This window comes from Mustela lutreola, chromosome 17 (assembly GCF_030435805.1).
Source record: "Mustela lutreola isolate mMusLut2 chromosome 17, mMusLut2.pri, whole genome shotgun sequence".
NCBI classification, from domain to species: Eukaryota; Metazoa; Chordata; class Mammalia; order Carnivora; family Mustelidae; genus Mustela; species Mustela lutreola.
Window position 1 is genome coordinate 38,359,994 of NC_081306.1, and position 25,764 is coordinate 38,385,757.

At 43.4% G+C, this 25,764-nt stretch overlaps 1 protein-coding gene and 1 long non-coding RNA gene across 7 annotated transcripts; one reads left to right on the forward strand and one right to left on the reverse strand.

Moving 5' to 3' along the window:
• Window positions 1-263: 263 nt before the first annotated feature.
• Window positions 264-14,271, reverse strand: ZDHHC4 (zinc finger DHHC-type palmitoyltransferase 4). 6 transcript variants are annotated; one of them, XR_009349134.1, is made up of 9 exons: window positions 14,087-14,254; window positions 13,481-13,672; window positions 12,772-12,895; window positions 11,905-11,956; window positions 10,842-11,020; window positions 8,993-9,118; window positions 7,212-7,456; window positions 2,787-2,851; window positions 473-611 (listed from the first exon to the last, which is right to left on the reverse strand). XR_009349134.1 is itself a non-coding variant. In XM_059154266.1 (8 exons), the coding sequence occupies exons 2-8, from the start codon at window positions 13,583-13,585 to the stop codon at window positions 321-323; spliced, it is 1,122 nt and encodes a 373-aa protein (XP_059010249.1). In that variant the 5' UTR covers window positions 13,586-13,672; window positions 14,174-14,271; the 3' UTR covers window positions 264-320. The 6 variants fall into 6 exon arrangements, 5 of the variants coding, with proteins under 5 accessions (XP_059010249.1, XP_059010248.1, XP_059010250.1 ...); XM_059154266.1 differs by lacking the exon at window positions 2,787-2,851 and having other exon boundaries at window positions 264-611; window positions 14,174-14,271; XM_059154265.1 differs by lacking the exon at window positions 2,787-2,851 and having other exon boundaries at window positions 264-611; window positions 14,087-14,252.
• A 225-nt stretch (window positions 14,272-14,496) lies between these two features.
• On the forward strand, window positions 14,497-23,823 carry LOC131819809 (uncharacterized). Its single transcript, XR_009349337.1, has 4 exons — window positions 14,497-15,264; window positions 16,252-16,438; window positions 20,545-20,996; window positions 21,911-23,823. It is a non-coding gene; the product is annotated as an uncharacterized LOC131819809 (long non-coding RNA).
• Window positions 23,824-25,764: the final 1,941 nt, after the last annotated feature.

Sequence of the window (25,764 nt, forward strand, 5' to 3'; positions counted from 1 at the left end):
AATCTACAGTGGGAGACCAAGGTTCGCTGGAACCTCTGCGAAGTCATCTTTGATGCTCTTGGCACCAGGACTTGAGATAAACTCCATTCCAACAGGCTGAGGGAACAGAGGATGAACAGGGAAGATTTCTACCACGGGAATCAGCGTGGCAGTTGTACGGATTAAGGAAACACGAGTTTTCTCTTCCCTTCCTGAACCCCTGAGAGCCCATCGATAAACATGCAGAAACCAGAAAAAGAAACACCACACCAACTCTTAGAAAGTACTATTTGTATAAATAAATTTATACTATATTTAAGTGGCAGTAACACTTCCCATTCTTAGTTTTTCTTTCTCTCATAATGTGCAGTGGCAGGAAGGAAGATCTCTCTGAGGTTGCTCCAAAGCCCATGGGAGTGAATGTTCCGGTAGACCTGGGGCTCTGCTGAAGGGGGCCGGGCCGCGTGGGGGCAATGTTGACACCAGGCCCGGTCACCTCGGTACCACTCGTTAGTGGTCTGGTTGGTGGCAGCCAGGTACAAAGCAAAGCACAGGTAGCCCCCCAGGAGGAGGCTCAGCATGACAACAAAGCCCAGCATGAAGACAATCCTTGGGAAGGTAACGAACAGGTACTGGGGGCAAAGAAGAAACAGCACGTTAGGCAGCCAGGCTGGGACAGAAGAAAGGGCTGCACCCTCCAGCTGCGGCCCAGTCCGCAAACACTCGAGAGCTGCCCACCCAGCTCCCCGACCTGCATACACATCTGACCATCTAAACACCGAACCACAAGCAGCACTGAAAAACAGCCCGGGAGGAAACCCGAGTATGTACAAGAGTTCCAAGTGAGCTAAATGAAACGTGTACACTGAAGGAAAAGGGAAAGGATACTCCCAGGAGGGAGTGCCTTCCCTGTTAGCGGTGTATAAAACAAAGCCCTAACTACAGACCTGAGTTCATGCATCAAAATCAAGTCCAGATGGACAGAGATCACTCTCTCTCTCAACACAGCATGACCATGGAAATGCGCATACAAGAGTATTCACTACACTGATTTGAATGGCCCCTCTTCCTAAAAGAAACACGTTAAAAGTCCATCCACAGGGGTGCCTGGGTGGCTCAGTGGTTAAAGCCTCTGCCTTCGGCTCGGGTCATGATCCCAGGGTCCTGGGATCCGGTCCCACATCGGCCTCTCTGCTCCGCGGGGAGACTGCTTCCCCCTCTCTCTCTGCCTTGCCTCTCGGCCTACTTGTGATCTCTCTCTGTCAAATAAATGGATAAAATCTTAAAAAAAAAAAAAAAAAAAAAAAGTCCATCCACAAGGAAGTCAAACCTTGGGATAGTCACGCTCTGGAATAAAAAGGAGCCGATAGAAATGAGATCAATTCCTACGTTCCAATTTGGAAAAGACACTGATAAAAGATTGTTGGATGTGAAAGACAAGAGGCGAGGCTCACCATGGGATCATATTTGTGTAAAAACAAAAAGATTCCATGAAACTCCCTATGACTATATAAACACACAAAAGAAAAAAGACTGAAATGTTCACACAAAACTACAGAAGTAGGGATGCCTGGGTGGCTCAGTTGGTTAAGCTGCTGCCTTCGGCTCAGGTCATGATCCCAGGGGCCTGGGATTGAGTCCCATGTCGGGCTCCTTGCTCAGTGGGGAACCTGTTTCTCTCTCTGCCTCTGCCTGCCACTCTGCCTGCTTGTGCTTTCTCTCTCTCTCTGACAAATAAATGAATAAATAAAATCTTAAAAAAAAACAACAACAATAACAACAACTACAAAAGTAGTTGCCCCTGTGGTGTGAAGTTGTTAGGAGGGGAGGGGCGAATCTCCCAGTTTTCTTTTCATTTCTTCCTAAAGATGTTTAAAATTTCATGCTTCTCTCCCCAGCTTTACTGAGATATAATTGACAGGACACTGAAAGTTTAAGGTGCATAATATGACATACAGCAAATGATTACAACAGGCTTAGTTAATACATCCATCACCACACATGGTTAAAATGTTTTTTTGTGTGTGTGTGATGAGAACTTTTAAAACCCACTCTCTTAGCAACCATCAAATATACAACACAGTATTGTTAACTACAGTTCCCAGGCTGTACATTGTATCCCCAGGACTTCCTCATCTTTCAAATATGACTCTGTACCTTTACTACCTATGCCCAATTCCCCACCTTCTCCGTCTTTTTTTTTTTTTTAAACGCTTCTGACTGCTTGAATTTTTGTTATTTTTTTTAAATAAAGAAAATGAATTTTGAAAGAGGTCAGTATTTTTTAAAATATTTTGTTTACTTGAGAGAGAAAGAGAGAGAGAACAAGTTGGGGGGTGGGCAGAGGGTGAGAAAGAAACCAAATTCCTGCTGAGCAGGGAGCCAGATGAGGGACTCGATCCCAGGACCCTGAGATCATGGCCTGAGCTGTAGGCAGACACTTAACTGAGCCACCCAGGTGCCCCAAGAGTTCAGTATATTTGAAAGTCAGGAGTAAGAGAGAAGTAGATGCATCTCTTGACAGGGGAGACTTTCTAACTGAAGTTATAAAGAAAAGAGATATATTAGATGAGAAAGGAGGTCTAAGTTTTTAAATACAGAAAAGGATACATAAATTGAAAACAAATATAAGAATAAACTGTCATTACTGCACAATCTCAAATCAAAAGTAATTCTAGTATCAAATAGGTAAACAGTTAAAAGGACATAATTCAGAAAAGATCTACAAATAACTGACAAATGAGAAAAGTAATCAAAAGCAATGAAAGAAATAGAATTTTTAAAAAGGATACACAGTAGTTTCCTACCAAATTAGAAGCACCTGCTGCTCCCGGGCATCCTCAATGCCAGCTCTGCCTCAACGAAATGAACACTGATAAAAATATATATTCAAGTCAAAAGATTTATAAATGTTAATAATCTCTGATCCAGTACATATTTTTTGGAATTTATCCTACAGAAAGTCCTAAGTACAAAGACAAAACTATATACACTGCAAAGGGGAAAACACACTTCACCCATGGAGAGAGCTGTGTATCACGGGTCCCATGTCCCACCTGATGGGAAGTAACATGAAATACACATCCCTACCTAGGAAACATTCTTGCCAAAAATATTTAACTTGAATCTAATCAGGGCTCTAGACTAACTTCCAGTTCACATTATTATGAAGGAACAGAGGAAAATCTGTTGACAGAAGTAGGAAAAAGGCAAATTTAGAACAAGGGACATTCTAAAAGACAACCAACTAAACTACTAAATGTCAATTTCATGAAAAAAAAAAAAAAAAGCAGGGGCATTATTTTAAACAGACTAACAAGACAACATTCAGTTGCCTAACGATGAGGTGAAATCTGGTTCAAGGAGGTAAAAAAGCTATAAAAGATTGATTTGAAAAAAATGAAAAAAAAAAAAGAGAAACAGTGGGGATATTTCCATATGGACTAGATGATTTAGTACCTATTTATTATATATCCTATGTTTATTACATAGATTTACTATTACTTTTCTTACATGAGGTAACATAATTATAGTTATATAGGAGAAGGTTGACATTCTTTAAAAATGCATGTTCAAGAATTTAGGGGCAAAGCAACATGATGTCTTCAATTTATGAGACCAACATGGGGCTCGGTCTCACAACACCAAGATCACAACCCGAGAAGAAATAAAAAATTGGATACTTAACCAACTGAGCCACACAGGCACCCCATAATTGAAAAAAATTTTTAAGAGTAAAAACTGTTCAAGGTTGAAACGACAAGGTTATCACTACACAACCTATCAGAATGGCTAAAATGAAAAACAGTGATAACATTAAGTGCTAGCAAGGATACAGACAAACCAGTCCCTCCCCCTTCACTGGTGAGGATGTACAATGGGGTACAACCACTCTAGAAAAGAAGATGGCGGTCCTTTCCAAGACTGAAAATGGACTTATCGTCAACCCAACGATCACACTGAAGACAGATCATCACGTAGGACTTGTGAATGGGAATGTTCAATGCAGCATTTCGCAGGGTCCTTCAGAGGGTGAATAGCTAAACAGAGTGTGGAATGCTATACAGCAGTAAAAAGGAAGGAACCCTAGATCCGTGCAACCACTTGTGTGGATCTCAAAGAAATTGCATTAAGTGAAGAAACCAACCTCAGAAAGATAGTGTATGATCCATTTGTGTAACAATCATAAAATAACAATAACAGAGGTGGAGAAGGGAGTAGTGGTACCAGGCATTAGGGATGTGAGGAGGAAGCTGTAGCTGTGAGCAGTAACATGAGGGAGTGTGTAGTGATGGATAATACAGCGTGTTGACTGTAGTGGTGGTTATACATGGCTGCACATGGGACAAACTGCACAAAGCTACACACACACACACACACATACACAAAACCACAAATAAACACATATGTAACTGGTAAAATCTCAATTGGCTATGGGGATTGTGACAACCTCAATTGCTTGGTTTTGGCCTTGAGCCATGCTTGTAGAGGGATGCTGGCACGGGGCTAAGGGCTTACAAGCACATAGGCTTCCTGTGTGTTTCTTTGTAATCTCCTATAAAACTGTAATTATTTCAAAATAAACTTTAAAAAAACACTGGCTTTAAGACTATGTATTTTGTCAGGGCACCTGAGTGGCTCAGTCATTAAGTGTTTGCCTTCAGCTCAGGTCATAATCCCAGGGTCCTGGGATCAAGCCCTGCATTGGACTCCCTGCTCAGGGGAAAGCCTGCTTCTCCCTGTCCCACTCCCCCTGCTTGTGTTCCCACTCTCACCGTCTCTCTATCAAGTAAATAAGTAAAATCTTTAAAAAAAAAAAAAAAGACTGTGTTTTACCATATTAACACAGTATCCTTCCAGTCCTATTTTCTGAGTGCTTTTAAATAAGAATGGATGTTGAATTCTGTGAAACACTTTTCAGCATCTAGAGAAATAATCAGGTCATTGTTCTTTATATTTAATAATTCTGTATAAAATATTAAATCAATTTCCTAATATTGAACCAACCTTGCTGTATAAAATATTAGTCAGTTTCCTAACATTGAACCAACCTTGCATTCATGGAGTATATCCGAGTATATCCCACTTGTTCATGGCATTTTTATATTCTTTGAAACCAAAGGAAAAAACACTCAAGAATAAGTAAGTAGTTCCCTAGTGACTGTTCATAAGCCACTTCCCATAAATTCAGTAGAAATCTTTTAGTCATCAAATGAGCTTTTAAAAAAACTCTACATTATTGTAAATTAATTTCTGACAAGGGTGTCAAAACAATTCAATGAGCAAAGAAGGGTCTTTTCAACAAAAGATGCAGGACATCTGGGCATTCACATACTAAAAGTATCAAGTTAGAGCCCAACCCAATAGCACATACTCAAACTGACTCAAAAAGGATCAAAGACCTAAATAAATACGTAGAAGAACATTTAAGTATAAATCTTCATGACCTTGGATTAGGCAATGGATTCTTTTTTTTTTTTTTTTAAGATTTTTATTTATTTATTTAACAGACAGAGATCACAAGTAGGCAGAGAGGCAGGCAGAGAGAGAGAGGAGGAAGTAGGCTCCCTGCTGAGCAGACAGCCCGATGTGGGGCTCGATTCCAGGACCCAGGGATCATGACCTGAGCCTAAGGCAGAGGCTTTAACCAACTGAGCCACCCAGACACCCCTAGGCAATGGATTCTTACATATGACACCGAAGCATAAGCAACAAAAGAAAATATAAAATCAAAATATGAAACTTTTGTGTTTCAAAGAAAGTTATCCCCCAAATGAAAAGACAACCCACAGAATGGGAGAAAATACTTGCAAATTCTATACCTGTGAAGGATCAAGTGTCCAGGTTATATGAAAAAATCTTACAATACAAGAAGAAACGACAATCCAAAAAAATGAGCTTCTCCTCTAAATCTTCTCCAAAGAAGACATATAAATGACGAAGCAGCACACAAAAAGATGGTCAGCATCGTTAAGTCATCAGGGAAACACAAATCAGACCACAATAAGGCACCACTTCACATCTATTAGGATGACTTTAATCAAAAAGACAGATACTAACAAGTATCCGGCAAGGATGTATGAAGTTGGAACCTTCATACATGGATGGTGGGAATGTAAAATGGTGAAGATGCTTTGGAAAACAATCTCAGCTCCTCAAATGATTACAAATATAGTGACCATATGACCTAGCAATTCTCCTGGGCCTGACTCAAAAGCAGTAGAAACCTGTATCCACAAAAAAACTCGTACACAGATGTTCATGGTAGCCTTATTCAAAAACAAATGAAAAGTAAAAACACTCAAGAGTCCATAAGTGATGAACAAATAAAATGTGGTCCATCCACACAACGGAATATTATTCAGCCACGAAAAGGAGTGAAATACTGATTCATGGTACAACATGGATGAGTCTTGAACATATTAAGTTAAAAAAAAGAAGCCAGTTCAAAAGGCCACATACTGTACAATTCCATTTATCTGAAATACTCAGAAAAGGCAAATCCATTAAAAAAAGAAGGTAGATTAGTAGTTGCCAGGAAAGAGCGGCATGGGGAATGACTGCTGATAGGTAAGAGTTTATTTTTGGGGTGATGAAATGTTCTGAAATTAGATGGTGGTAGAGGTTACACAACTGAACCACTAGACTATACACTTTAAAAGGATGAATTTTAGGGGCCCCTGGTTGGCTCAGTAGGAAGAGCAGGTTAACTCTTGATCTTGGGGTCATAAGTTTAAGCCCCACATGGAGTGTAGAGATTACTAAAAAAATAAGTAAACTTATTACTTAATTAATAAGTAAACTTAAAAATAAGTAAACTAAATAAAAGGATGAATTCTATGGTAAATGTATTATATATCAACTAAACAAACTATATACTTGGGCACCTGGTTGGTTCAGTTGGTTAAGCATCTGACTCTTGATTTCAGCTCAGGTCATGATCTCAAGGTTGTGAGACTGAGGCCTGTGTCAGGCTCCATGCTCAGTGGGGAGTCTGCTTGAGATTCTCTCTCTCTCTGCCCCTCCCCTTGTTCATGCGTGTGACCGTGTACACTCTTTTTCTCTCAAATAAATAAAATCTTAAATAAGTAATTAAATATTTAAAAGTTACATATTAATTTTTTTAAAAGGAACGGCTTCATCTTTTGACTAGGAAAATGTCCTTTTTCCAATTTTGAAACCAAAAGTCAGAAACATACACCCTACAACATAATTACCTGCACATTAATTACCTGAATGAGAAAGACAATGTCGACAACCTGGAAGTGTCCCAGATCATCAACGTAAGTCTCCAGATACAAGTCCGACAGCACCACCAACTGGACCAGAAACACAGTGCTCACCACGGCCATGGTGCCAGCTGAGGCCGTCAATGTCAAGAGGTAGAGGAGGAAGTACCTGGCGTTCCAGGCCCCGATACAATTGTTTACCCAAACACAGTGATGGTCAAAACGGTGCACACACCTGTTACACACACCTGCACAGAACGGGGAAAGCCACAAGCCCGAGTCAGTCCTTGATAGAACAATGAGACCACACACATCTATGGAGATTTTTTTTATGAACTCTTGGCAGTATGAGCTGGAAGAAATGACGGCTGCTATCACCGAGCTATCAGAACCACAGCATCAGTACAGTGGCCACGAGCCACGGGTGGGTTAGTAAGCACTTGAAATGTGACTACAAGAAAAATGTGAAAGCATACTCTGTTGATATTGATAAATTATAGATAGTTTTTCAATTTATGCAATGTTCCGTTAAGTTCAATATGAGCGTTACTTGAACAGATATAATTTTTTTTTTAATTTTTAATTTTTTAGATTTTATTTCTTTATTTGACAGAGATCACAAGTAGGCAGAGGCAGGCAGAGAGAAAGAGAGGAAGCAGGCTCCCTGCCAAATAGAGAGCCTGATACTCGACTCGATCCCAGGACCCTGGGACCATGACCTGAGCCGAAGGCAGAGGTTTTAAGCCACTGAGCCCCTGAACAGATATAATTTTAAAACTAGAGTCAAAACAATTAAAGTCAAATCAATTCTTCTGATAAAGATGAACCATTATGTAGGCATTAAAGGAAAATGACTTTTTGGTACTGATTCAGTTATTTTAAAACGTGTAAGAATTTCTGGAATAACTTGGGTATGTGAATCTGCTCTTCCTACTGCAAATTTTATAAAATCTAAATATAGATCAAGTAGTTCCGGGGAAGTTTAGTGTCTCAGTGGACATGTTCTGTAAATGGAAAATATATACCAGATTTCAAAAACTAAGTATGAAAAAGAGAATATAAACTATCCATGAATGATTTTTTATACTGACTACACATTAAAATGATATTTTAGGTATGTTAGGTTAAATAAAATGTATCATTAAATTTAATGGTCCCTCATTTTACTTTTGTAATGTGGCTACTAGAAAATTTAAATCACATGTGGCTCAATTTGTATTTTTGTTGGACAGCACTAGTCTAGAATCTTGGTTATTCCCCAGAGGAGTAGGCTCTGCCATGAAAGACATCTGTAAACATAACATCCCACAGAAATTCCTGTTGGGTAACAAGACCTACCACTTGGCAAAGGAAAGGCTGTTATGTCCAGGACTGAGTTGCCCACTACACAAGAACATTACGAGCTTCATCTTCAGGGGAGCCCAGGTGGCTCAGTTGGGCTAAATGTCTGCCTTCGGCTCGGGTCACGATCTTGGGGTCCTGGGATTGAGCCCTGTGTCAGGGCTCCCTGCTCAGCGCAGAGTTTGCTCTGTTCTCTCCCTCTGCCCTGTCACCACTCGTATTTTCCCTTTCTCTCAAATAAATAAAATTTTAAAATAAAATAAAATAAGAGCTCACCTCCAGTCATCTGTAAGAAACCACTATCTGGTCTCTACCAGCAGTGGCTGCTCCATGTCTAAGAGAAAAATGGTCCTGCTTCTAGATTTCTGTAACATTTTCTTGCTACAAGGCCCATGTGTCTGCTGCGCAAGGACAGAGCTGGGATGAACCAAAGCCAAACTTACTGCAGTGCTTGGATCGCGCTGGTTTCCTTAAATTGCAAGTAGAACACTTCATATTCTTTGAGAACATCACTTCGTCGAATTCATAAACTTGAAGAAATGATAACTCATTTGCTTTTGTTATGGTACCTGAAAAACGTAAGGACAAGTGTCGGTTTCGAGCGATCCGATGGACTGAACGTTCACAAAATCTGTCCTGACAAAGAGTGACTAAAAACTTCTGTATTTACTATTCTAAATAACTCATTTTAAAATAAATACCTTTACTGAGATACAGTTCATAAGCCCAATTCACCCATTTAAAGTGTACAACTTAACAGTTTTTAGTCCATTCACAGTGTTATGCAACCATCACTGCAATCAATTTTAGAACATTTCTATCACTTCAGAAAGAAACCCCTTAGCAGTCAACCCCAATCCTCTCGAATCCCAGCCCTTGGCAATCACGTAATCTATTTTCTGTCTCCATGCATTTGCCTTGTTTGGATACTTCTTATAAATGGACTCATACAACTTGTAGTCTTTCGTATCCACCTTCTTTCATTTAGCATAGTTTTTCAAGGTTCCTCTATGTTCTAGCACATATCACTCCTATTGCCAAACTCTGTTCCATTGAAGAGGCACATCACATTTACCTATTCGTCCGTTGATGGACAGGTGGGGCTTCCAGGATAGAAAAGCTTAAAAGTAAAGGCATGGAAAAAAGATACCAAGCAAATATCAATCAAAAAAACAAACAAAAAAAAAAACGGTAACGGGTACCTGGGTGGCTTAGTCGGTTAAGCATCTGACCCCTGATATCAACTTAGGTCATGATCTCTGGATTGTGAAATCAAGCCTGTGTTGGGCTCTGCGCTGGGCATGGAGCCTGCTTAAAAGTCTCTCTCTTGGGGCGCCTGGGTGGCTCAGTGGGTTAAAGCCTCTGCCTTCAGCTCAGGTCATGATCCCAGAGTCCTGGGATCAAGCCCCGCATCAGGCTCCTTGCTCAAGCAGGGAGCCTGCTTCCCTTCCTCTCTCTGCCTGCCTCTCTGCCTACTTATGACCTCTTTTTGTCAAATAAAATAAAATCTTAAAAAATAAAAAAAAGATTCTCTCTCTCCCTCTGCCACTTGTCCCCCACCCCTCTCTCCCTCTTAAAAAAAGTATAATATCAAACAAAAGAAAACTGAGAGCAAAGAGCATTACTAGTGACAAAGAGGCTCATTGTATTTTGAAAAAACATTCAAGGAAAAAGGAATACCAATTCTAAACCTGAATGCATATAATACAAATATATACATAACTATTATACACACCTATACATACATACATCTATAATAGCTTCAAAATAAGTAAAGCCAAAACTGACAAGGAGAAACCTCAAATCTATCATCAGAATGAGGTAACATACCTCTCTCCGTTATTGCAAACAAAAATATTAGGATGAACATAAAAGATTTGAACATAATTAACCAACTTGACTTAATGAACTCACATGGGTCTACACCCAAGAACTAGAATATATACATTATTTCAAAACCACACAGATCACTTACAAAAATGACACACAACCGGGCATGATGCAAATACCAATGAAATTTTTGAAACAGGGCCACAGAGACCACAAAGTCGCTACATAACACAAAGTATCAAAAAATAAACTAAAAAAGCATGTAGAAAATTTTAGGCTGTCCTAAATAACCCAAGGGTCAAAGAAGAAACAAATAAAATCAGAAGACAATCCCAACGAGAAGATGATGAAGACACTGCATATCACATCTTTTACCAAGTCTCCAGAGGGATCACTAGTCTGTAACCGTGTAGGTGGACGGCTGAGTTGCCGCCAGTCTCCACACTGAGGGCCTCAACTTACCAGGGTTGCTCACACAGCTGAGCGTGAAAAACACCAGGTTTACAATCAGCAGCAGGTAGGGCAGAAGAAGGTAATGCAAGGGAAACTCCAGCTCTCGACAGTAGCCAAATACTTCGCAGGTGTATTCACTGTAAACCATCCCTTGCAAGACAAGGTGCAGAAGAATGAAGGTGTGGTTTCTGAAAGGAAAAAGGCAGCATGTGGCCTTCTCCATGAAGAAGTCGTGTCATACTAAAGTTAACCTGGGCCCAACCACTTCCTTTGGGCTTGATAATAGCACGAATTATGCAAGAGACCATGTGAGACAGTTCCCACATTGCCTCACAATACTCAGTACTCAATAGATGTCATCTATTAACTTTTTTTTTAGTATTTTAATTATTCAGAGAGAGAGAGAGAGAGAGTGTGTGAGCGTGTGACAGCAGGGGGAGGGACAGAGGGAGAGAGAGAATCTCAAGGGGACTCCATTCTGAGCCGGGAGCTCAAAGTGGGGCTTGATCCCATGACCCCAAGGTCATGAACTGAACTGAAATCAAGAGCTGGATGGCTCAACTGACTGAGCCACCCAGGCACCCCTTTTGTCTTTATTGGGGATTGAGGTATCAGGATGTATCTCTTTTCATAGAAATGCATGTAATATTGCCATTCCTTAAATATTTCTGTGAAAACTCCAGAAATAAAAGGCAGATTATTTATGAGCAGAGGTCCTAAACCCAGGATTCTTGATCCTTCTCAGCTTCCTTCCCCGAACTGGAAGGAAACCAACAAGCAGTGTCCTGAAGCTAGGGGACAGCAACAAATAATAACCAAAACAGTAAAGAAAACAGTATTTTTAAAAAAATTTTTCAAGATTTTATTGAGAGAGAGAGAGAGAGTGAGCGAGCAGGGGGAGGGGCAGAAGGAAAGAGAAGAGAGAGAATCTTAAGCGGGCCCCATGCCCAGCAAAAAGCCCGACTCACGGCTCACTCTCAGGACTCTGCGATCAGGGCCTGAGCTGAAACCAAGAATCAGACGCTTAACCAACTGACCCGCCCGGACAAGAAGAGAGTATTTAAACTCATACCGTATATGGAAGAGGTAATGAAGCAATTTTAGCACAGCTCTCTGAAGGCATTCTGGAATTATATAGGAAATTATCTAAACAAAAAAGAAGGATTCAATGTCATTTCGCATTCTCCCCGCTCCCAAACATACCAGATGCTCCCCTTTGAGCTAGTGATACTGGGGATTTGTGTTTCTGCATTAAGGGCAGAGAAGAGATTTGAGAGAGAATAAAATAAAGGGTTTCCCTCAGCTGGTCTTCCTTTGATGCCAGTTCCTCTCCTACCTTTCCACTCTAACTCCAAAGAAAGCACCATGTTGCGGTCTTCAGGCAAAGGAAGGAGAGTAGAGGGGCTGGTAGGTATGTTAATGTGAACTCCACTCCCTTCCCTACCTTGGGTTCAATCCTACGTTCCAGAGTTCATTTGTAATCACTAGACATTAACCCAGGTCAGTCCCAAGTCAACCCGTTCCCAAAGGCTGCTGACCCCAACTCTGCTCACTTTGCCCCCTGAAGGATGGTTGGCAGCCTGATGCTTACTCCCTGGTCATACAGCCCCCAGTTCCACCCATCAGGACCCTCTAGGCACACACTGCTCACATCCAGGCCCAATTACAGGCATCAAATTCAAAGAAAAATAGCCAACCTTGAGAATGTTATCTTCTCTCAAAGCGACATCACAAGATTACTTTCAACAATAACAAAAAAAAAAAAAAAAAGAGAGAGAGAGAGCGAGAGAGAGACTTTTGAATAGACCACAAATACCATAAATGAAAGAACTGAACAAATAATAAAAATGGCAACTCTCTTTTTGTTCCATCAGGGAACTGATGAGCCTTTTAGACTGGTGGTAGTCAAAATCCAGTGGTCTCCAGGCATCACCATTACCTGTGCTGCCCCTCTGACCAGGCCTTTCAGGTAATGGGTTTTTGAGCAGATGCAGATCATAACAACACCAATCAGCACCAAAGCCAAGTAGAACAAGAAGAGAACCAAGAAGTCCATCCTGGGGCTACAAAGAAACAGAAAGAGTGTGACTACTACTGGGGGATATATTCCAAGGTGCATATTCTTAGATATCAACTCTGTAAACGGGTCCCCAAACAGAATTCAGCAGCCCTTATGCACACACTGCTTTGCACTGAGACCGCCCACTTTGCACTGAGACTGTCCTTCAAGAACTTCCTAATCAAACCACTGTGACTTATTTAGGGCATCTTCTGCCTACACATTCCAAAATTAAATGGGGGGGAGGGGAATGTGCAAAATGCATACACTTTCCCTCCCACCAGCAACAAATCATCTTTGTATTTACTTAAATACAAACCCACGTAGATATTGATACGGAATGTACCCAAAAGAATCTGCTGACAATACTACTGGAACAAACATCCCCCAGAGGCAGTCGGGGACTCACTCCCACAACAATCGTGGATCACCCAGGGGGACCAGAGTCAACACACAGGCCTGTATTAACTGGAAACGGTTACTTCTGGCCTTAGCAGATATGATTCCAGGCAGGACTTCCAACTGAGATAACCAAACTACAAACTATTCACGAGATAAGACGGAGGAAACAATGAGCAGCAATTCTCACGATGTGAGTCAGGGTCCCCAGCCTACATATTTCCCGTTTGGATAATTTTCTACCGGCAGCTCGGGCATTCCTCCTCCCAACATTCACGGAGAACTCAAACGGCATCTGCTCGTGTGCAGCGGCGTGTGCCTGGCACAACAGGTGGCACCCAAAGCTGCAGGAGGCATGGTTCTTCTAGAAGGCTGGATCTGGCTGCAGAGACATCGATAAAACACCCACACAATAAAACAGGGTGGGAGTCAGGGGACGGTATAAAGTGTGGAAAATAATTTTAAAGTCAGGGGATGCTGAGATCCCGCGGGAGTGAACGGGACTATAGGACTTCGGAAGGAAAAGCTAACTGGGAAGATTAAGCCAGGAGCCTTGGGTCCTGGTTTCTATTCCTAATCTCTGAGGTGCCTACGCTGGCCACCGGACAGAAAGGCTTATCCGAGGCTACACTATCCGGGGGTCCCGGCGGGTGGGCCTGGTCGGAGTTTTCCCCGGGGGCCGGGAGCCTGGTTGGGGGACGGGGTGTAAAAGGCGCAGAGGGGATACGGTGGGTGCCCTGAGGGGTGGAGGGGTGGGGCTGCGACCACATACCCACACCCACACATATACACTCACATACAGGTGTAAGGGCGGATCAGACAAGGAGACAGACGCCCCTGGTCCAGCTGAGTGTCAAAAAAGAGCCCTCGGAGGCGACCTTACCGCCGGGATCAGTCAACCTCCACTAGCGCCGAAGCGGCGCCTTCACGGCGCTTCTTTAAACTTCCGGCGGGCCTGTGACGTCAGCACGCGACGCGGGCCTCTAGGCCGACTTCCGGCGGAAATGTGGGCGGGCGGGCTGACGAGCAGCCGCTGAGGGTGGGATTCGCGGCTGGGGTTCGCGGTTGGGATGGTGTTGGTAGCTTCGCACGCTGGACCTTTCAGGAGGGGTGGTCGAGTCCGAGGGCTGGAAAATCGAACTTTGGAGCATTATTGCCAGGAAATCTTAAAAAAGCGGTCCTAAGCCAGTGCAGGTGTTATGAAGCGGGCCGAGCTGCCTGGCAGCTTGGGTTGAACCAGTCAAGCAGGGACCCCGGCTGGCCCGTGGCGTGCACACTTAGGGGCTCCTATACCGAGTCTTCGCGATGGGCAGGACTTGCTTTGCTTTCTGCTAACCGCACCGTAGGGATCCGTCGATCCGTCCGACCCGTCCCCGTCCGACCCGCCCCAGTGTCTTTGCTCCTGATGTCTCAGAACAGCTCTGAACATCCTGTCCCCAGGAACAGTGAACAATTGCTTGACTCCAAACCTGGAGGATAAGAAGGAAGGCTGTTTAATGATAGTTGAACCTGGGGTGAGAAGAGCTGCTTCCAAACATAGCACCGAGAAGCCCCCTGTGGGGTGTCCCTTTGCTCCGAACGCCTCTGCATCCGCGAAGACCAGTCTATTCTTGATGCCTCTGAAAATCTGTCAGGCCTGTCCTCCCTTTGAGGGGAACCGTCTGATCTCCAAACACTGGCTTTCAAGCTCTTCTCTTTTTCTGTCTTTGCGACCTACCCCAGCTTCTTGATTCCTTTTCTTTTTCCTTTTTAAGAAACTTACAAGCTGGGTGCCTTGGTACATGGTGTGCAAAGCCTTCATAAACTCGTGGACGCAGAATTGAAAAAAAAAACAAAAGCTGCAGATCAGAAGCTGTGAGGCCACCAGGGAAAACTGTGGTTATGGATGGAACCTCATCCCATATCCAGAGTGGGCTAGATCACATCAATGTCTCCAGCTGACTCATCACCCTGCTGATTAATTCTGAGCCAGTGGTTAAGTATTTTGGGTTACTTTTTTTTTTTTTTTGACTCATAAATGCAGAACTTTATTTTTATCCCCATTCATTTTTCTCGGGATGGTTTCAGTGGAGACTTAACTTTGAATCTGGGTTTGATCACTTAGGGAGTTTGTGCCGGGTCGTCTTTAATTTTTTAAAATGTACACAAGTAATACAACACTATGTGCTTGTTTAAAAAAAAAAATCAGACTATACAAAGCAGTTCCTCAAACGCCACCCCCAAATGCCAGTCCCTTGACAAAATCACTTATTTAGTATGTGTCCTCCCCAAATTCCTTTATGCATTTATTTAGAAATATTTATTAAACAAATATATGTTGAGTACCCAGTGTATGCCAAGTACTATTCTCAGCACAGAGAGTACAGCAAAAAAACAAAGATTCCTGAACTTTATAGTTTACATTCTAGTGTATATATATACAAATACATAATTCATTGCTGTTTGCAAAAACGGCATCATAATGGCCCTCTATCTTCCTTTTTTTTTTTTTTTTTTTCCAGTCTTGGTGATCTTTCCATGTATCTATCCTACTATATTGTATTTACCTCATTATAGACATCTCATTACATAGCTGAGCCTTAACTCATCTGCCAAGATCCCACTTTCCACTGCCTACAAGGGACTCAGGTAGTAAAGTGACAATATGAAGCAGGTGTATCCTGTGAGCAGAAATGCTATTTACACAGACCTGAAGATTGTTAACTTGAATTCCAGTGTTTTTTTAAAAAATATTTTATTTGTTTATTTGACAGAGATCACAAGTAGGCAGAGAGGCAGGCGGAGAGGAGGAAGCAGGCTCCCTGCTGAGTAGAGAGCCCAATGCGGGGTTTGATCCCAGGACCCTGGGATCATGACCTGAGCCGAAGGCAGAGGTTTTAACCCACTGAGCCACCCACGCACCCCCTAGTGGTTGGTTTGTTTGTTTTTTTTTTTTTTTAAGATTTTATTTGTTTATTTTAGAGACAGAATGAGCGAGTGAATGAGTGAGAAGAGAGAGAGAAAATCTCAAGCACACTTCGAGCTGGGGACAAAGCCTGACGCGGGGCCAATCCCAGGACCCCAAGATCATGACCTGACCTGAAACCAAGAGTGGGAGCACTCAACCAACTGAGCAACCCAGGCACCCTTTGATTCCAGTGTTTTAAGAGTATGTGAAAATCTGGGTTTTTTTGTAATGTAAATCTAATTTTTGTAATGTTGGCAACCAATCCAGGACTTTAAAACACTGTTCAGGTTAAGCAGAACATCCCTGCAGGACAAATTTAACCCGACGGCCACCGGTTTGCAGTTTAACTGTCCTATTACTCAACATTTAGGTTCATTTCGGTTTGTATTGCAAACAATGCTGTGGTGGAAATACCTGAATGAGGTCTATTACACACAAGTAGGTGTATTTTCTATGGCAGCCAAGTGAAGTAAAATTCCCGGGACAAAGAACGTATGGGGATTTTTAAAAAGATTTTATTTATTTATTTATTTACTTGACAGAGATCACAAGTAGGCAGAGAGGTAGGCAGAGAGAGAGGAGGAAGCAGGCTCCCTGCTGAGCAGGGAACCCGATGCAGGGCTTGATCCCAGGACCCCGAGATCATGACCTGAGCTGAAGGCAGAAGCTTAACCCACTGAGCCACTCAAGTGCCCCAAGAACATGTAGGCATTTTAATTTTAATAAATACCATTAAGTTGCTCTTCAGCCACAAATGTCTGAGTCTGTTGCTCCAAATCCTTTCCAACATTTAATAGATTGGTTCCTTTAATATTTACCATTCTGATGGGTGAAATGGCATTTTATTTATTTGCTTAACAGACATTTACATAGTGATACCTGTGTTGAGGTACTGTTCTAAGCACTTAAAATATTTTTAATTATTTATCATTTAATCTTTATAGGAACTCAGTAAGAGAATTATTATTATTACCACTTTTTAAAAGTATTTATTTGTTTGAGAGAGACAGAGATAGTGACAGAGAGCACAAGTGGGCAGTAGAGGGAAAAGCAGGCTCCCGGCTGATCAGGGAGACCACTGTGGGAGTCAGTCCCAGGACCCCGAGATCATGACCTGAGCTGAAGGCAGACGCTTAACCAACTGAGCCACCCAGATGACCTATTATACCACTTTTATAGATGAGAAAATAGAGGCACAAAGAAGTTAAATATTTTTCCTAGGGACATAGAGCCAGAAAGTATTAAAGCCACAATTCAAACTCAGACCATTGGACCAAGAACCATTTGGTGTTCTCAATTACTGGGCTGGGCTATCTCAATTACCACTGGCCAGTTCCTGGTGGACATCTTATGTGTTTACTAGCCAATTATCGTTCCTCTATTGTGAGTTGCTTACAATTATCCTTTGCCATTTTTTTAAAGGTTTTTTTTTTTTTTTAAGATTTTTATTTATTTATTTATTTTACAGACAGAGATAACAAGTAGGCAGAGAGGCAGGCAGAGAGAGAGAGAGAGAGAGAGAGAGAGAGAAGCAGGCTCCTTGCTAAGCAGAGAGCCCGACGCGGGGCTTGATCATGGGATCATGACCTGAGCCGAAGGCAGTGGCTTTAACCCACTGAACCAACAGGTACCCCAATCCTTTGCCATTTTTATTTGAGCTGTTTACCATTCTCTTGTTGCTTTGCAGTGCTTATTTACATATTTTATGTATTTGCTAGGGGATGGGCTAGTGCTTCTCTCAGTTAGGTAACCAACCCCCACCCCAAAATAAGCAAACTCCAAGACAAGGATCTGGCATAAGTAGCTTGTTTTTGGAGATAGTCCCAGGAAACATGGCGGGGGATTGGGAAAGTGAGAGAAGAGTAGAAAGCCAAGAAAGCAGAGGTTGATGAGTAGAGGTGGGCATCTAGGGTACAGCCCCTCCTGGGTTCCTCTAAGAGGCTCCATAGACTATGCCTCAGAATTGTTCCACTGAGGGACAAAGCACCAGGGTCTTCACCCAACCACTCCTGGGGCAGTAACTCCCTAGTCTTTCTTGTCTGCCCACACAGAGGCCAGCCCAGCCCCAAGCAGAGAACCCTCTCAGGCAGAAACTCAGGAAATCAGCATGTACAGGAACCGTCTGAAGGTGACCTCTATGGTGGGCTGTGGGTCTATAGGCAGGCCAGCAACATTGTCTGTATGCTGTCGAAACAGACTCCCAAACACAGTGACTTTGATAGGAAACAAGTCTAGAGTCCAGAGGTAGGTGGCAGTTCAGCAACATTAGGCATTTCTGTTCAAGGACATCCACAAGATCACATGAGATCACATGAGGACCCAGACTCTTCCACTCTTGTTCTCCACCACGAGACACACATCCCCAAACCTTCTCTGCACCAGCACCCTTACATGTCTTAGAAATTTTTTCGCAGAGCTCCTTGGCCAAAAGAATAACAATCCCATCTATTACATAATGAGCTCTAAACAACTTCATAAATATTTATGCCCTAACAACGTAGCACCCCTGGCACAATTTACCAAACTTTAAAATCAGATGGGAAACCACCATTCTCATTTCTTGCTCAACCTAGATATTCCTGGGGCAATTGCTTCCAAAATCCCTCTTCTCAAAGATGTGCTATCACGGGGTGCCTGGGTGGCTCAGTGGGTTGGGCCTCTGCTTTCGGCTCAGGTCCTGATCTCAGTGTCCTGGGATGGAGCCCTGCATCGGGCTCTCTGCTCAGCGGGGAGCCTGTTTCCTCCTCTCTCTCTGCCTGTCTCTCTACCTACTTGTGCTCTCTTTCTCTGTCAAACAAATAAATAAAATCTTAAAAAAAAAAAAAAAGATGCGCTATCAAGAATTTAGTGTTCTCACGTTGAAAACGTGAACTAGTTCAAGCTTTCATGCCACGTGCGACACAGATGCAGCTTTATTTCCTCAAACTGCTAAGAGAGCCCACGGCACCCCTCAGTTTGCTGTGGCTCCCCAGAGGCCTCCGTGCACAGTTCGGAGCCACAGCACTAGGGTGGTGTCCTTGCCCTAAGGTCACCACCTTTGCGTCCCTGAAAAAGGGAAAAGACGGAAAGGAAAGAACAGCTGTTGACCCTTGAAAATGGAACTTGTAGGCTGCCCTTAGCTTTTCCTGCTCAAGTTCCACCTGCGGGAACTTGGTCACGTGACTGAAGGGGAGCCGGGAAATATAGCCTCTCGCTGTGTTGAGCTACCACTGGTAGGTTGTTATAACAAGGACGAAATATTAATAAGACTAATATTCTGAATATTAATCTTTTGTCTCTGACTGGAATTCCAGATATTTTCTTCTATGTGTCCCATATCTGTTAGCTTGGCTCATGGTGACTTGGTCATACAGAGATTTTAAATTCTGAAATATATTTATCGGCCTTTTCTTTTGTGGCTTTAAAAAAAAAAAAAAATCTTGGGGCGCCTGGGTGGCTCAGTGGGTTGGGCCGCTGCCTTCGGCTCAGGTCATGATCTCAGGGTCCTGGGATCGAGTCCCGCATCGGGCTCTCTGCTCAGCAGGGAGCCTGCTTCCCTCTCTCTCTCTCGCTGCCTGCCTCTCCATCTACTTGTGATTTCTCTCTGTCAAATAAATAAATAAATAAATCTTTAAAAAAAAAAAAAAAATCTTATTGGGACACCTGGGTGGCTCAGTTGGTTGAGCGGCTGCCTTCGGCTCAGGTCATGATCCCGGCGTCCTGGGATCGAGTCCCGCATCGGGCTCCTTGCTCCGCAGGGAGCCTGCTTCTCCCTCTGACTCTTCCTTCCACTCTGTCTGCCTGTGCTCGCTCTCATTCACTCTCTCTCTGACAAATAAATAAATAAAATCTTTAAAAAAAAAAATCTTATTTAAAAAGGTATTTTTTACTCCAAAATTACACACACACACACACACACACACACACACACACACACAATTCACGAGTATGTTCTCCAGTATTTTCTTCTAGTTGCTTTAAACTCTTATCTTTCATTCACCTGGAATTTCTCCCTGTGATGGCTGAGGTCATTTCAGAAGGGAAGGGGAACACGTAAAGTATGTAGCCAAGGCACAGTGTGTTTTTCAAATTCTCAACTGCCTTCTAACTCACATCCCAGCTTCTGTGACACTCTTATGCATATACATGGTTCAAGGGACACTAAGACTCAACATGTAAGCCACATACCTCCCTACCTGCTCTTAGGGTAGGATTGAACTACCCCCAGCTCTAGGGGTGGGACTTAATTGGTATCAGCCAATCAGGATAATCCTCTCCTTTATCACAATAATTTTTCTTTTTTAAGATTTTATTTATTTATTTGACAGAGAGAGACACGCTGAGAGAGAGAACACAAGCCGGGAGAGTGGGAGAAGGAGAAGCAGGCTTCCCACCAAGCAGGAAGCCCAACGTGGGGCTTGATCCCAGGACCCTAGGATTATGACCTGAACTGAAGGCAGACGCTTGACCTTTGAGCCACCCAGGCGCCCCACCACAATAATTTTCAAAACAAAACCAGCCTCTGGAATGCGAGGGACCCAGTTAGAATGAAGCTAGGATTCCTGTTCAGTGGTGTCTCCTCTCCTCTAGATTAAATAAAGATATTAAAGAGAAACCCTGTAGCTTCACTTCTCTTATCTTGGGACTAGGAGAAAAGCCAGTCCAAGAATGAAGCCTATGCACTGGAGACGTTTCACCAGAGAGAAGCACAGAGAAATGAAGTCAGAGCCCTGAGCAAACTGTACCTGAAGCTTATACCACCTCTGGACTACACAGTTAGGTGATCCAAAAGTCCCCTTTATTTTTTTCAAGACTATATTTATTTATTTGAGAGAGAGAGAGGGAGAGTGCACATGCACATGCAGAGGTAGGGCAGAGTGAGGGGGCAGGAGAGAATCCCAAGCTCACTGCCCCTAACAAAGAGCCTGAGGGCTCATTCCCAGGACCCTGAGATCATGACCTGAACAGAAATCAAGTCAGATGCTTAACTGACTGAGTCACCAGGCGTCCCAGTCCCCTTTATTTTTTAAAACCATGTGGAGCTACATCTTCTGTAACTTGCAACTTAAAATGTTAGGCTTAATCCTGACCGAAATATGCAGTCACTCAGCTCTTCTTTCCCCACCATATATTTTTCTTTTTAAACTCCTTTTATACCTTATAGAAATATATAAATAACAGCCAAGGAAAAGGCTCAATTTTATTCTCTTAAGTGCTACTTAATTTTTGTGCATTTCTATAAACATAAAAACACGAATTTTATATCTCCATTTAAATGATTTACATAGATACAATCAGAGCATCTAAACAGTTTTTGTGTTTTGCTCCATTCAGTTTATCATAAGTGCTTTTCTTCTACCCAGATAAGTTTTTATTTTATTTTTTTTATTTGACAGAGAGATCACAAGTAGGCAGAGAGGCAGGCAGAGGGAGAGGGAGAAGCAGCCTTCCTGCGGAGCAGAGAGCCCGATGTGGGGCTCAATCTCGGGACCCCGGGACCATGACCTGAGCTGAAGGCAGAGGCTTAACCCACTGAGCCACCCAGGCGCCCCATCCAGACAGTTTTAATTATTATCCAGGGATACAATATAATGAACTCAATATTATTGTTTGGAATTTGTATGATTTCCTACTTTTTAATACTATAAATAGTTTTGCAACTAACATATTCATAGCTTTTTTTTTTTTTTTCAGTTGACTTACTTTCTCAGGATAAATCACTCGGTGGTTTTTCAGTTCGTGAAACTCATGTGTTGCTGGCATTTTACTCTTTCCCTCTGTACTTCAAAACCTCCAAGCGCGAACCTTGACACTTACATCTTATAAATAGCATAGAAGAAAACACTGCTTAAGCCTAAGATTCAACATGGAATTCAAACGTGATAGGAAGGATGGTATCGCCTGTGAAACTCGTGGCAAAGAATTTCTCCTTGGAGCATCCCTAAACCCTCCTGTCAGCCCCTGAAACTGGACCTGTGCTATCAGTTTTTTACCCACTGCAAGATCGGTTGACAGATCAGCCACCTTTTATACCATGATCTCCCTTCCCCAAGGGAATGACTGAGGCTATACTTTGGAAATGGGATACAGGACTTCATAGTATTGGTCTGGAGGAGTTTTACAATGGAGGAAAAAAGAACAACAACTTTTAAAGGGACACAACACAGGCATTTTTGTTGGAAGCCAAGGATTGGGTCTGTATTTGCGTCCTGTTCTCTTGGTAGCAACTCTTTGAGTAGCTGGCTCATAATAGATGCTCAATAAAAGTGTGTTGCATGAATGCAAGAGAAAAAATGAAAGCTACCCAGGAGACGTCGATATCCTGGACATCACTAAGACACAAAGTCTGATCAGCCCCTGGGGTGGTGTGTTGCACCATTGGCCAGGTGGGAGCACAGTGTAGCTAATACTTTGGAATTTCTACTTGGCCTCTGCTGCCTTGATTGCTGCCCCTTAAAGCTACCTGGTCAAATGCGACTGTCAGGTCAAAACCTGAGCCGGTCTTGATCTGGTGCACTGCTCAGCTCTTCTCCTCCAAATGCTCTGTTACCCTGGTCGACAGTAGTTCAGTCCACCATCACCTGTGGTCTCCCTCAAACAAGGGTGTGAGCATACTTATCCTCAGAAAGTACCTCTTGTTCCTCTAAAATTCTAATTTAACAGAGTGTCCTGTATTTTCATTTGCCTAATCTGGAGACCCCATCTCCAGCCACCATGTGAATGCCTCTCTATAGAGGTTCTAGTTTTCTGTCTTGGTTGAGATGAAGAATGAGTCTCACAGTTGGAATCTGGCCATCCCTCGGCTAGCAGTGCTGGGCAAAAGGAGCATGCAGCCCTGGACATTTGAGTCGGGGCTGAACGGCCTCAGGACAACCACTGAGACATTTTCAGGAAAGCAAAGCCACCTGTCAACCTGGAGAAAAGGCAGACAAGCCGGAAATTACAGGTGGGCTGAGGGAGGGTGAGCCTTCCGTATAAAGTATTCAATTTGTACTCCACTTGGTTTATTTGTAAGTTACACAGAAAGAGGGTAGAGAAGGACAAGGGACAATGTTGTGAATGTCGTCTCAGAGTGGCAGGAAGACATAAATGGCACTTCGTGGTAATAAGACAGGAAAACAAGAAAACCTCTTTTTTGCTCCTTTTCCTGCTTCTATTGTGTGTGTGTGTGTGTGTGTGTGTGTGATTTTTAAAATTTATTTATTTGACAGACAGAGATCACAAGTAGGCAGAGAGGCAGGCAGTGAGAGAGGGGGGAGCGGGCTCCCTGCTGAGCAGAGAGCCCTATGTGGGGCTTGATCCCAGGACCCTGAGATCATGACCTGAGCAGAGGCTTTAACCCACTGAACCCCCAGGTGCCCCTCCTGCTTCTACTCTTGCTAGGATCTGCACTCCTGCCCCATACACGGCTTATCGTACCGATAATGTATGTCCTTCTTACGAAAGTCAAGGAGTCCATTATTTCTCTGGAGTCTCCCAGCCCCATAGATAACCCCTATGGAGTGACTGGGCGGGGTCGTCCTAGGCCACAAGTAAAGATGAGACTCGCTCCTTTTCCATTCCAAGTGTCCCAAACGCTCTATCTTCTCTCTATATCCTCAATAAACTTTGCTCTCACTTCCTCCTGGCTTGCATTTTATTTCTATCGTACACGATATCAAGGACCCTCTTGGTTCGTCCTGCGGGCCCCACTCTCGGTCCTCGGATCCAGCCTGCCTACATCAGTTAGTTCCCAGGCTCACTCTGGACACCAAGTGAATTGGGACCGACAGGACTCTGGGCAGCACAGACATCAATGTCAGTCCAGGAGGAAATTCCAGAATGAGAACATTGGATGGGAAGTCATGTAAGGGTTAAGAGAATGAGCTCAGGAATTCCAGTCCAGGATCCATCTCTTCTGGCTGTGTGGTTTTAGGCCGGTTACTTAACCTCTCTGAGTCTCAATTTCTTCGTCACAAACAGAATCTACCTCCAAGGGTTGTCGTGAAGATTAAATGAGATGATGTAGGCATGTAAAACCCATTCGATCAATTCTGGCCACTAGTATTACGGTTAGCAAATAGGATCCATACAGAAGAACAAAAGGGGAAGTATTTCTGACACCAGAGGTTCGAGGTATCGAAGTTCTTTATGTTGCGAGTGATAGCAAGCCCCCCCTCAGACGGGATCAAACGACAAAGGAGACTTCCTGGCCTCTGCCACTGTCATGTTCAGAGATGGGGCAGGCTTCAGAAATGGTTTGAATCAGCGGCTCAATGGCATCATCAAAGACAGAAGTTCTTTGTGTTCCTCGCTCTGTCACCCAAGTATCAGCCTCATTCCCCAGGACAGCTTTCCTCCTGGTGGTGGGATGGCTGCCAGCCACCCCTGGGGCTTCATGCTTCCACATTCTCTTCCAGTGAGAGGAGAAGGGGGAAGTTTACCCTGGCATTCGCAGTGGAGTGCTGAAATTCACTCTGCCTGACTTGAGTCATGGGCTCCCTTCCGAACCAGTGATGTGACCAGGAGAATGGAATGCGCCATTTAAGGAGTTAAATGAAGGACCTCTTGCCAAAGCTTCTAGGGAGATCAGTTTCTCCCAAATCAGGAGCTCCTGCTCAGGGGAGAAGAAAATTCCAGATGCAGACCTGGTAATACTAGAAAGGGGCATGGATATTGGGTAGGCACTCAGTAAGTGGGCATCTAATAAGTCATTGTATCTGGAATGATAGGAAGCTGTCAAAAGCATCCCCCAAACTAGATAAAGCCCAGAATGAACGAGAAGTGCCACCAAGAAAACGTGAGGTGCTTAGTACACAGCCGGAGTGTGTGGTGGGTGTCCTTTGTTTCCAGACGCAAAGGCAAATCTATTAATAAAATTCCTTCCTGGCCGCCTTCTCCTGGTGCAGATTCAAGGAAATGTATATTCAAGGGAAGGGGGAGGAAATTTTAGCCACAAAGCTGCAGTCACTAGTGCTGCAAGGTCAGCCAGAACGGATGCAATTCCTTAGGGTGAGCAAAAACGTGTAAAGAGAGAAGAGGCAGAGGCTCTCCAATATCCTGGGCCAGAAGCAAAGGAGGAGCTGGCAAAGACAGCCAAGTCCGGGTGGTCAACCCAACTTGAGGAATGAAGGAAGAGGGCTGCCATGGAAGCCAAATAGAAGAAGTATTTATTAATCTCTTCAGGGAGGCTAGAAGAGAGGAGGCTCAAGGGGGGGCCTGGAATGAGCATGGCACAGGCTCCGTGAAATGTCCCCAGAGAACGCCTCATCCTACCATCAGTAATAACAGTGAACCCGGCTCCTGTGGGTTCCTCTGGGTCAACCAGCCAGCAGGGCACCTCCTCTTGATACAGATGGTGCATCACCATCCAGGAGCTCCCAGAATCACCAGGATTAACAGCTTACAAAGTCTGCGGGCTGGGGCAGGGGAGCCCCTGAAGCAGTTCTGAACATTGTTATGAAGCAGCGGACCCGAGGGAGAGGCGTCTAGGATACCCAATTTGTCGCACATCGAACAGGGAGGTGGTTTGTTACAGCAGCTAGCGTTAACTCTCCCTGATTCTGATG